The sequence below is a fragment of the Lolium rigidum genome, chromosome 5 (assembly GCF_022539505.1).
Source record: "Lolium rigidum isolate FL_2022 chromosome 5, APGP_CSIRO_Lrig_0.1, whole genome shotgun sequence".
NCBI classification, from domain to species: Eukaryota; Viridiplantae; Streptophyta; class Magnoliopsida; order Poales; family Poaceae; genus Lolium; species Lolium rigidum.
Genome location: NC_061512.1, coordinates 98,711,528 through 98,724,617, shown reverse-complemented (window position 1 = coordinate 98,724,617; position 13,090 = coordinate 98,711,528). Strand labels below are relative to the sequence as shown.

General features: G+C 45.3%; 1 protein-coding gene across 1 annotated transcript; it reads left to right on the top strand.

Moving 5' to 3' along the window:
• Positions 1 to 10,880: 10,880 nt before the first annotated feature.
• LOC124656203 (putative protein Brevis radix-like 5) lies at positions 10,881 to 12,233 on the top strand. The gene is made up of 4 exons (XM_047194989.1): positions 10,881 to 10,961; positions 11,065 to 11,610; positions 11,708 to 12,036; positions 12,152 to 12,233. Exons 1-4 carry the CDS (start codon positions 10,881 to 10,883, stop codon positions 12,231 to 12,233), a joined length of 1,038 nt encoding a protein of 345 aa, XP_047050945.1.
• Positions 12,234 to 13,090: the final 857 nt, after the last annotated feature.

The window sequence follows — 13,090 nt, the reverse complement described above, 5'->3', positions numbered from 1 at the left end:
CCACTTCTCAATCTCTTTACTTTGTTTTTGTCTTGCTTTATTTTATTTACTACTTTGTTTGCTGCACTTATATCAAAACACAAAAAAAATTAGTTGCTAGCTTTACTTTATTTGCTATCTTGTTTGCTATATCAAAAACACAAAAAAATTAGTTACTTGCATTTACTTTACTTATTTCATCATGTTTCCTTTTAATTTTACCACAAAGAACATACCAGTAGGACAAGGGTCTATCATTGGGAGAAACAATATAGAAGAATTTTTCACCCATGTTAGTACCGTTGAAGATTTTGAAGATAGACACTTGGTAGACCTTGCTCCCACTTATAAAATTGTCTGCTGTCGCTTTAGTTCGCTTGTTGGAAACTAAATTTGTTAATCTCAATCCTATAATCCAACACATGTTTCTTACACTTGGTGATATGGAAGAAGGGGAAAAGAAAGATTTTGTTTTAGAAACCCTTCTTAGAGAATTTGGTGGTCTAGCAAGAGAGGCTAGAAAGGTCTTTGCTAAATTTAATATGCTTGGTTCTCATACTAATTTTGTTAGCCTCCTTGAAAAAATGGATATGGATAGGATAAGGTACACTAATAATGCTAATGATGGTGGAGAGATCAAAGCACCAATACCATGTAAACTCCTAGCTATGAATGATGCACTAGAACATAACTATGCTTGGCTTGTTCTCGAAAATTTGTTTGATGAGAGTAGCAAGCCCAAGACTAATGAAAAGGGAGACGCTGAAACTTATGTATCCAATATACTATGCATGGTTGAGAAAACTCCAAACCCCGCTGTAGGTGCACCACCCTTCGATAATACTTGAGATACACTTTCCGCGCCTAGGCGAAAGGCGTTAAAGAAAAGCGCTTATGGGAGACAACCCATGTTTTTACTCCAGTATTTTTGTTTTATATTTGTGTCTTGGAAGTTGTTTACTACTGTAGCAACCTCTCCTTATCTTAGTTTTATGTTTTGTTGTGCCAAGTAAAGTCTTTGATAGAAAAGTAAGTACTAGATTTGGATTATCGCAGCGGTTCCAGATTTCTTTGTCGTCACGAATCTGGGTCTATCTCCCTGTAGGTAGCTCAGAAAATTACGCCAATTTACGAGCATGATCCTTAGATATGTACGCAACTTTCATTCAATTTGAGCATTTTCGTTTGAGCAAGTCTGGTGGCCTAATAAAATCCATCTTTACTGATCGTTCTGTTTTGACAGATTCTGTCTTTTATTTCGCATTGCCTCTTTTGCTATGTTGGATGAATTTCTTTGATCCACTAATGTCCAAGTAGCTTTATGCAATGTACAGAAGTGTTAAGAATGATTGTGTCACCTCCTGAACATGTGAATTTTTATTATGCACTAACCCTCTAATGAGTTGTTTCGAGTTTGGTGTGGAGGAAGTTTTCAAGGGTCAAGAGAGGAGTATGATGCAATATGATCAAGGAGAGTGAAAGCTCTAAGCTTGGGGATGCCCCGTGGTTCACCCCTGCATATATTAAGAATACTCAAGCGTCTAAGCTTGGGGATGCCCAAGGCATCCCCTTCTTCATCGACAACATTATCGGGTTCCTCCCCTCGAAACTATATTTTTATTCGGCCACATCTTATGTACTTTGCTTGGAGCGTCGGTTTGTTTTTGTTTTTTTGTTTTGTTTGAATAAAGTGGATCCTAGCATTCACTTTATGGGAGAGAGACACGCTCCGTTGTTGCATATGGACAAATATGTCCTTAGGCTCTACTCATAGTATTCATGGCGAAGTTCTTCTTCGTTAAATTGTTATATGGTTGGAATTGGAAAATGATACATGTAGTAACTTGCTAAAATGTCTTGGATAATTTGATACTTGGCAATTGTTGTGCTCATGTTTAAGCTCTTGCATCATATACTTTGCACCCATTAATGAAGAAATACTTAGAGCTTGCTAATTTGGTTTGCATATTTGGTTTCTCTAGAGTCTAGATAACATCTAGTATTGAGTTTTGAACAACAAGGAAGACGGTATGGAGTCTTATAATGTTTATCATATGTCTTTTATGTGAGTTTTGTTGTACCGTTCATCCTTGTGTTTGTTTCAAATAACCTTGCTAGCCTAAACCTTGTATCGAGAGGGAATACTTCTCATGCATCCAAAATCCTTGAGCCAACCACTATGCCATTTGTGTCCACCATACCTACCTACTACATGGTATTTATCCGCCATTCCAAAGTAAATTGCTTGAGTGCTACCTTTAAAATTCCATCATTCACCTTTGCAATATATAGCTCATGGGACAAATAGCTTAAAAACTATTGTGGTATTGAATATGTACTTATGCACTTTATCTCTTATTAAGTTGCTTGTTGAGCGATAACCATGTTTTCTGGGACGCCATCAACTATTCTTTGTTGGATATCATGTGAGTTGCTATGCATGTCCGGTCTTGTCTGAAGCAAGAGAGATCTACCACCTTCATGGTTGGAGCATGCATATTGTTAGAGAAGAACTTTGGGCCGCTAACTAAAGCCATGATTCATGGTGGAAGTTTCAGTTTGGACATATATCATCAATCTCATATGAGAATAATAATTGTTGCCACATGCTTATGCATTAAAGAGGAGTCCATTATCTGTTGTCCATGTTGTCCCGGTATGGATGTCTAAGTTGAGAATAATCAAAAGCGAGAAATCCAAAATGCGAGCTTTCTCCTTAGACCTTTGTACAGAGCGGCATGGAGGTACCCCATTGTGACACTTGGTCAAAACATGTGCATTGCAAAGATCCGGTAGTCCAAGTTAATTAGGACAAGGTGCGGGCACTATTAGTATACTATGCATGAGACTTGCAACTTGTAAGATATAATGTACATAACTCATATGCTTTATTACTACCGTTGACAAAATTGTTTCATGTTTTCAAAATAAAAGCTCTAGCACAAATATAGCAATCGATGCTTTCCTCTTTGAAGGACCATTCTCTTTACTTTTATGTTGAGTCAGTTCACCTATTTCTCTCCACCTCAAGAAGCAAACACTTGTGTCAACCGTGCATTGATTCCTACATACTTGCATATTGTACTTGTTATATTACTCTATGTTGACAATTATCCATGAGATATACATGTTACAAGTTGAAAGCAACCGCTGAAACTTAATCTTCCTTTGTGTTGCTTCAATACCTTTACTTTGATTTATTGCTTTATGAGTTAACTCTTATGCAAGACTTATTAATACTTGTCTTGAAGTACTATTCATGAAAAGTCTTTGCTATATGATTCACTTGTTTACTCATGTCATTACCATTGTTTTGATCGCTGCATCCACTACATATGTTTACAAATAGTATGATCAAGGTTATGATGGCATATCACTTCAGAAATTATCTTTGTTATCGTTTTACTCGCTCGGGACGAGCAGAACTAAGCTTGGGGATGCTTGATACGTCTCCGACGTATCGATAATTTCTTATGTTCTATGCCATATTATTGATGATACCTACATGTTTTATGCACACTTTATGTCATATTCGTGCATTTTCCGGAACTAACCTATTAACAAGATGTCGAAGTGCCGTCTCTCGTTTTCTCGTCGTTTTTGGTTTCGAGAAATCCTAGTAACGAAATATTCTCGGAATTGGACGAAACGAAGACCCGTGGGTCCTATTTTCCACCCGAGCTTCCAGAAGACCGAAGAACACACGAAGTGGGGCCACGAGGTGGCGACACCACAAGTGGCGCGGCCCGGGGGGCCCGCGCCGCCCTATGGTGTGGCCCCCTCGTGCCGGCCCCCGACTCGCCCTTCCGCCTACTTAAAGCCTCCGTCGCGAAACCCCCGATGCGAAAAACCACGATACGGAAAACCTTACCGAGACGCCGCCGCCGCCGATCCCATCTCGGGGATTCCGGAGATCTCCTCCGGCACCCGCCGGAGAGGGGATTCATCTCCTGGAGGACTCTACACCGCCATGGTCGCCTCCGGAGTGATGAGTGAGTAGTTCACCCCCGGACTATGGGTCCATAGCGGTAGCTAGATGGTTGTCTTCTCCTCATTGTGCTTCATTGTTGGATCTTGTGAGCTGCCTAACATGATCAAGATCATCTATCCGTAATTCTATATGTTGTGTTTGTCGGGATCCGATGGATAGAGAATACCATGTCATGTTAATTATCAAGTTATTATACATGTGTTGTTTATGATCTTGCATGCTCTCCGTTACTAGTAGAGGCTCGGCCAAGTTTTTACTTTTAACTCCAAGAGGGAGTACTTATGCTCGATAGTGGGTTCATGCCCGCATTGACACCGGGACAATGGATGTAAAAGTTCTAAGGTTGTGTTGTGCTCGTTGCCACTAGGGATAAAACATTGGCGCTATGTCCGAGGATGTAGTTGTTGATTACATTACGCACCATACTTAATGCAATTGTCTGTTGCTTTGCAACTTAATATCGGAGGGGTTCGGATGATAACCCGAAGGTGGACTTTTTAGGCATAGATGCAATTGGATGGCGGTCTATGTACTTTGTCGTAATGCCCAATTAAATCTCACTATACTTATCATGTCATGTATGTGCATTGTTATGCCCTCTCTATTTGTCAATTGCCCGACTCGTAATTTGTTCACCCAACATGCTTTTATCTTATGGGAGAGACACCTCTAGTGAACTGTGGACCCCGGTCCATTCTTTAATACCGAAATACAAATCTGCTCGCAATACTTGTTTTTACTATTTTCTCTGCAAACAATCATCTTCCACACAATACGGTTAATCCTTTGTTACAGCAAGCCGGTGAGATTGACAACCTCATCTGTTTCGTTGGGGCAAAGTACTTTGGTTGTGTTGTGCGGGTTCCACGTTGGCGCCGGAATCTCCGGTGTTGCGCCGCACTACATCCCGCCGCCATCAACCTTCAACGTGCTTCTTGGCTCCTCCTGGTTCGATAAACCTTGGTTTCTTTCTGAGGGAAAACTTGCTGCTGTGCGCATCATACCTTCCTCTTGGGGTTGCCCAACGAACGTGTGAAATACACGCCATCAGTGGTGCAGAGCCTCTCTTGTCCCAGGGCGAGTAATAGCAGGTTGGTGGGAGTGTGGTCATCCTATTTGACAAGGTGAGATCATCCAGGGAAGGGAGGAGAGAGTGAGGGCATGGTGGTTGGCATGATGAGTGACATGACCATGTCTTGGTCATGATCACCACTGCAACGGTGGATGCAAAGGCTTGGCATTGTCCAGGAGGTTCAATAGGGAGCCGTGGTTGAGAAAGGTAGTGATGGTTTAGTCCAAAACCCACCGGATAATAGAGAGTTTGTACTTTGCTGATTGGTGCACACCAGGTGTTCGACAGAATGGCCGCAAGAGACTAAAATTTGAATTTTGCCAAACTTTTTCTTGGGTGTGGTTCTAATAGTGTTTGGCATCTCCTGGTGGTGGTGGTTTGGTGAAAAATCAAAATGGGGATGATCTATAGTCTGATTCAATGTTGCCACTTGGCATGCTTATAATAAGCAATTGAAAAAGAATTGGCAAGGTTGGTCAACACCAAAAATGATCACCTTGATGAGTTCTTGGATGAGGTGCAAATAGATGAGAAAGTTTGGTTTAGAAACAAATAACCACAGGGGTCCAAAGTGGGTAACATGTTAAAATTGTCACATATGACCATTATCATATGTGACTTGCATTTTCTATTTTCTTTTCTTTTCTTTTGATTTTATTTGAAAAAAATGTATTCTTTTGAGTTTAGAAATGTTTTCAAACCATTTACACAAAGTAATCATGGCCTAGGTCAAGATTTGCTAATATGGCCAAAGCTCACATATGCTTCTCCTTTATTTTACTTTCTTTTCTTTTTGCTTTGTTTCCCTTGGATCCAAAAAGGCATCGTTTAGGGTTTAGAACATGTTCAACACTTCAAACAAGCAATCATGACAAAATCACCTCATGCATGCATTAACACTATGCACCATACTTGGAAATAATCCAAGTTTTTGTTGGCTCATAATTTTGGGAAAAGGGAGTTGCATTTCTTCTTTGTTTTGAAATTTGGGATGTTACACTATCTTGTCCAGATCCAGATACTGAGCAAGGGCAGGGATGAATCTCCAGCTGGCAAGCTCCTCCGGAGGTTTGTTGGCGAAGGCGGGGAGACCATCGTGGACGCCCGGAATTGAGATATTCTTGACGTAGAACCATCCGGCGTTCCAGTACCGTACGGACTCATGGGAGGCAAGAGCCGGAAAGATCCTCTTGGTGCGGAGCACGAAATTCATGCTGCCGCAATTCACCATAGCCTTGTCCTTGGTCTCCTTCTTGACTCTATAGAAAAATTGCCAGAGGCGGACATCCGGTCGGACTCCGAGATAGCCTTCGCAGAGAGTTGCGAAGTTGGAGAGGAGGAGGAAGGAATTCGGACAGATGTTATGAGGTTGGAGACAATATGTGCTAAGCACTGACAGAAAGAACTCGGAAGGAGGAAGAGAAAGGCCTCGCTCCACCCAAGCTTTAGTGAAGACTTGTTCGTCACGCTCTAGGGTCGGAGTGCTGGAGTCTTTGTTGAAACTCCAGGTATCCGGAGTTATGAATCCTTCCTTTTCGAAGGCTCTAAGTTCCGAATCAATAACATCGCTAGGCCACCATTTACCCTTCTCCCCCTCATGGTTCCGGGCCTTCGATCCCTTCTTATGTTCCGCCTCCAGAACTTTAGCAGCCATCCAAGATTGCCCTTCTAGTTCCGATTGGATTTCTTCAAGCATTGGGATCCGACCAAGAATATTGCTGGAAGAGGCGGAGTAAGGTTGAGCTAACCTAGTATCGGAAATATTGGGCGGAAGGAATGCTAAGGGCTCAAAAAAGATTGGTTCCGTTGAGTTTGGTGGTGGGCTATTCGGAGAGCTACCAGTGAACCTAGGTGAGCTAGTGGACATGTTTCCGGCTGCATGCATATGGTAAAAACTTAGGAAGCCGGATCCCGCTAAAGTCTATCTTCTACAAGTCTGGTGGACTTAACGGCAGTGGTGTGGCGGTTTCCCGTGACGCCGGCGAAGAAGAAGGTCGCGGACTTGATGTACAAGCCTCCGACGAGACCACAAATCGGCGGCGGAGACGGATTCCCGATCAAACGCGGGTAGCTCGGGTCGAGGAAGGCCTTGTAGCAGCGGCACTTGAAGCTTTCCGGGAGGAAGTTCGCCGGAGTGAGATCCAACGGGCGACGCTGGCGCGAGGAAGAAGATGAAGTGGTTAGATGCGGTGAAAGAGTGAAACTGACCGTGCGAATGGGGTATCTATAGGCCCCACGCGAAGATTTTTGAGTCAGATCCTACGGTGAGAATGGAACGGTTGCACCGTTGGATGATCGCCACGTGTCTCAAAAGCGGTGAAATGGGACCCAACTGCACGCCTCCGAAATTTCCGGCTAGAGATCCGCAGATCCGAAAATTTAGCGCGGAAAAAGGGGAAGTTATGTGCGACGTGGGCGAAAAATCTGCTAAGTTACCGTTACGAGAAGACGAATTATTTCCGGTTGAATAAAGTCAGAAATGATGAAGTTTTGGAAGCTCTTCGTGATTCTTTTCAGATCCGAATAGAGATAGGCAGAAGAATGACAAATCTTTACGGAAGAATGAAGTCGTTGCCTATTCAACGATACCTCGGAGGAGGAATCCTCACGAGGGGGAGAAGAAGTATGGGCCATCGGGCGGAGAGTCCTCGAGACGGTGGTAATCGCTCCTCAGATGCGGTTCCGAATAGAGATTCGTTATAAAAATATGGTAAATGATATGGTAATCGCTCCTCATATGCGGATTATACCAGATTACGGATATGGAGCGGATTCGGACCGGACTCAGATTAGTAACTTATTAAGCAAATATACACATAAAAAATAGAAATATAGTCTTTTATGTAAAATATGTTTGTAATTATAGACTATAGCTAAATGTACACAGTTTCTGGTAAAACAAAGCAAATTGCATGCTAATAGCATACATAGTTTATCCCATGAGCTAAATATTTTCTAAATATTTAAGGTTGGGCTAATTTTATCAGAAAATCCTCTTTGTGGACCTCGGATAATCCGCAAATAAAGGCGGATAATCCGTATCCGCCGGATAGTATTAATGCCATATCCGTTACCATTTCCGTCGAATATCCACTTGACCACTATCCACATCCGCATTCGTATCCGGCGGATTTCTAAAAATGCATACCATAACCTCAAAAACGGATACGGATTCGGAGCGGAAATTATCCGTACCATTTACACCCCTAACTATGGCACTGCCATTGTATTCATCAGCAGAAGACAAATGCAGTGCCATGCTCTTGGGCATGATCAACACTATGGCAGTGATTTGCTCAATATTTCCACAACATAAGACAAATACACAAGAGCACATAAGACAAATGCACAAGAGCATAAGACAAATTGACAACATGATCAACATCTATGATGCAAGTTTTGTCCCAATTTCCCAATTTAGGGTGTGCAATCGCTTCACGGCGGCACAAAAGCACTTCCCAAATTGGGAAATCTACATTGCGCATGCAGCACCTCGACAAGAAACCCTAGTACCGTATGCATTTTATCCCTAACGTCAGACCACCGTTCGCCGGACATAGCACATTCATTGGATGGTACCAAAATCGACCAAACCCTAACCAATGCCTAAATCTGCGAGATTTTGAGCGTACTTTCAGAAATCGGGCATCCTCGATGGCCAAGGAAAGCTCCTAGACCGAGACCGACCCGCTGGAGCCCGGGAAGAAGAGGATGGCCACCGGAGGGGTCGAAAACCCCTGCCAAATCGGTGAGGCTAGGACTTGCGTAGGCAGGAGCCTTGCCAGCCGCAATGGTCTGCGGGCCGGGCATCGCCGTTGATGACGACCCACCGGTTAGATCCATGATCTCCGAGGCGGCCGCCATGGTCGCCGCCCTCGTCGCGAGCAGCCTCGAATAGACCGGGACGACCTCTTCAGAGCGGCCTCGAGGTTGACTCCTTCGGCCGCGAGCAGGTCCAGTTGCCGCATCGCCCACACCTCCTGGGCGAACATCTTTCGCTTCGAGGGGAGGCCGCTGGGCGAAGGGGGAGGAGGAGGAGCGGCGGCCATGGAGAGTGGGGTCCGCAGTAAATGGGTTTCGCCTCGTCTCTCGCGCTTCCCACCGTGTGTGAAAGAGTAGCGACGCGGCGCTCGCCCAGGACTATCCCTGGAAAAAGGCCGAATCGGCTATTCCTCTCAGGCCAATTTTGGCATGCTTTAAACATTGTGCTATGCAAGATTTCAATGCGAGCTGGGCTTCCAAACGAACTTTTTTTGGCCCACTAGATACGGGAAAACGCTTTGTGGGCAACCAATCAGGCCCCTTAGATTTTTCCTTGTTGAAGACGTGCTACGGGTGTGCCGGTCTTCCACCAGTCTCGAAATGAAATGGTTGTCATGGTCTCGCGCAAATTTAATTCATAGAAATCTATATACTCCCTAAATAATTATATCACATGTGAGAATCGGCATAATCATCCCATCATAGTTTAAACCACATGTTTAACATTTTGGTGTCTCGTAAATTTAAAATATTCTTCAGTGGGAGGCGACGTTAATAGTGAGACGCATGTGGTTTATTCAATATATCAACACCCGCCGAATCAAGTTTCTTAGACTCTTTCCATTTTCAATGAAAACAGAAACGACAAAATCACAAACAGAAACTCTTATACGACGCGGGGAGAAGGAGTTGGACCTCTTATACGAGGGGGAACTAAAATTTTAGTCTCAGCTCTTGCCATGTATAATTGATGGATCATATGTTAATAGGCTGACCCAAAACACTGTAATTCCAACAATGTGTCCTACCCGGGTCGTTGAACTTAGGCATGGCCGCATGGACACAAAGGAGTATATGCCAATCGTCTCACGGGGTTACTAGTAGCGGGAACTTAGACTTGTTGCCAAAGGTGAGCTTGTTGATGTAATCGTAGTACAACTCCTTCTCCTCACGTCGTATAGGTGCTCACTACTAACATGGTAGCCATGATATCATAGTCAGGTGACTAATGGGTCTATGTAATCGTAGCCAACTCCTTCTCGTGTCATATATATATAAGTCGTTCACTACTAACATGGTAGCCATGATATCATAATCGGGTGACCAATGGGTCAAAAAATGTTCATCGAAACATAACAAGACCGAGAACTAGTTTCATCGAAACATAACAAGACAAGAACTAGTTTCATCGAAATATAAAAAGTTTCATGATATATAACCCGGAGAGGTCTGTGCTCTAGGTACGCCTACATTTTCCGCTAAATACCAACTTCAATTACTCTAATATAATTGTACACATGCAGCCGTGCAACCAGACCGCCGCCTAGAGTCCTCGACGGCTCGCTTCCCCGTGCGACAACCTATTTATGCGTGTCCTTCGTTCTACATGCCACGGTATTATACCGTTATTGTGTTTGTTTGTTTTCAATCCATATCTCTGTTCCATGTTCGGTAATTTCCGTTTCCATGTTCGTTTTTGAGGTTTCCGGTTTTCATTTTTATTCCAGCAAGATAGGCCGAAACGAAAACGACAAAGCATGTTTCCGTCTGTTTTCAACCCTAACATAACAAGCACCATGGAACATTGCAGAAAACACCCTGCTTCACATGCATTTGAAATCCAACTCGACCGTTGGACCGACTAATGCTCGATCGCAGCAGAGGTTCGAAAGCGGGAATGTTTGCGCCGCCCATAACTCGCGCAACAACGTACGCAGCCAATCTGAATAAATACGCCCTCCGCACTAACTGCGCCTCGTTTGAAATTTCCATCTTCTACCCCACCCGATCCCCCAAAAGTGCGGAGTAGAGCAGAAGAAGCAGAGGTGGGTGTAGGTCGACCGGCCGGCGATCGAGATGCACGTGTGCTTCCGCGGCGGCACCGGCGACAGCAGGGTCTCCAGGTCCATCAGCGTCATCAGGGGATTCACCAAGAACGTATGTACCGCCGCCATCGATTGAATTACTTGGTTTCACCCTCCAGCCGGTCAATACGAATCCTTCGCTGCGTGCGTGATTTTAGATAGTCGTGTGCATGCAGATGAAAGCCATGTCCCTCAAGGCGAAGGAGGGGGGCGGTGGCGGCCATGGGCGGCGGAGGCGGCGGAAGGAGGCTGACGGTGGGGATCACAATGATGCTTCCGGAGCGCCGTCGGCCAAGATCGCGCCGGCGCAGTTGCAGGACGAAGCGGACAACGACGATCGCCGCCGTGATCATGAGCTGCGCATTGAAGAGGACAAGAAAGGAGGGAAGAAGCAAGAGTACTGCGACAAGTGCTGCTCCCCTCTGCTGGACGACGACGACTGTGGCGGCGCGGATGACGGCGTGCGGGAGTGGGTGGCGGAGCCGGAGCCCGGGGTGCTGCTGACGCTGTCGCCGCGGCCCGACGGCAGCAACCGCCTCCGCAGGGTGCGGTTCAGGGAGGAGCTGTTCGACGCGAGGGCGGCGCAGAGCTGGTGGGCCGACAACCACGACCGCATCGTCGAGCTCTACAGCGTCGTCCAGTCCGACGACGATGACGATGACGACGCGGCGGGCGCCATGCCTGCCAGCCCATGCCAGTCCGCCGAAGAAGAAGCGCCGCAGGTATATATCCAGTGATTGATCGCACTTAATCGCATCGAGCATGGCTTGGTTCGGTTACACTCAGATGCAGTGTTCGATCGTGATTTGGCTGGCACAGGACGCGACGACGCCCCGCGCGGAGTCATGGTCACCGTCGACGTCCAACTTCTCCGGCGAGCCGTCCAGCGGCAGCGGGTCAGCCGGCACGGTGGGCTCGCCGATACTGGGCCTAGTCACTGCACCCGACAACCGCAGCGGCAGCAAAGCACCACCACCAAGGACACCTAGAGCAGCGGCGGCTCAACAGGACAACGAGGACAATGAGGAAGAGGAGGACGTCGGCGACCAGCAGTGGAAGGAGTGGGTGGAGGAGTACGATCCGGGCGTGTTCCTCACCGTCCGCGCCTACCCCGACCACCCCCTCCAGCTCCGGCACGTCGAGCTCAGGTACCAGCCTGCTCAACACAAGTCATACATCTTTCTTCTTTACGATATCATCAGGTTCGATCAGGTGACAAGTGTGAGTAGAAAACGAATGATGAATTGTTTTGTTGCATCGCAGCCGTGAGAGGTTCGGCGAGGTGAAGGCGAGAGTGTGGTGGGAGGAGAACAAGGACAAGCTGCGCAGCCTCTACTCCTTCTGAACCCGCATACATGCCTTCCACCCATTTTGCAGATAAATAAACGTACTACGCTACTGGTAATCACAGGTTTACAACGAGAAGAAAAGGGAATTTGGAATTAAAGTACGCTTCTGAAGTCTGAACAAAACAAAAGATATAGATACTTCTTAGAAATTTGGTGAAATTCATTCTAGAATACGACATTTCACAAAACTACTTTTATTTTCTGATGATGAATTCCTGTAATCTTGTTCGTTGTACATAAATTAGCTCTGCCCTCTCATTGATCGATTAGTGATACGCATACAATTTCCTGTCTTACCTATCCATCCGTCTTGGACTAGTTTCGTTCGCGCTCTCATCCGCGCATTTTCAGAGTTTCAGATGTACAAGTGTGATGCATTTAAGCGGACCGAGTAGCAAACATGTGTTCAGTGGTGAAGTGTCTGTTCCGGGCATAGTGTAACATTTAGGTTCTCACAGGATCTAAAAATTTGCAGGCAATGTATATTTGATAGTGCACAAAAGAGAATCTACCCCAATTCTCTGGCATGCTACCGTGATGAGCTCCAGGGGTCGGTGGCAAAAAGAGAATGCCCCAATTCTGTGACATTTGGGACAAAAATAGGGTAGGGTGTGGGTGTCCCCAAATTTCTCTCATGGTCCCTTCGATGGTAACTTTAAAAGGGAAAAAAATATATCATCGAACCATACCATGATACCAACATAAAGTATGTTTTGAAGACCTTTTAGAGAAAAGCTGGATGAAGATGAACCGTCAGTCAGAATTCGCGGTTTGAGAGATCGAAGGCATTTAATTTTTGATTTTGCAGAAAGCTTGGTGACATCATGCGTGTAAACATGCCAGCCGCTGTCGC

Coding starts and splice junctions, on each gene's coding strand:
- LOC124656203 (XM_047194989.1), top strand. CDS start 10,881: ATGCACGTGTGCTTCCGCGGCGGCACCGGCGACAGCAGGGTCTCCAGG. Junction 11,611..11,707: donor CCGAAGAAGAAGCGCCGCAG/GTATATATCCAG, acceptor TGGCTGGCACAG/GACGCGACGACGCCCCGCGC. Junction 12,037..12,151: donor CTCCGGCACGTCGAGCTCAG/GTACCAGCCTGC, acceptor GTTGCATCGCAG/CCGTGAGAGGTTCGGCGAGG.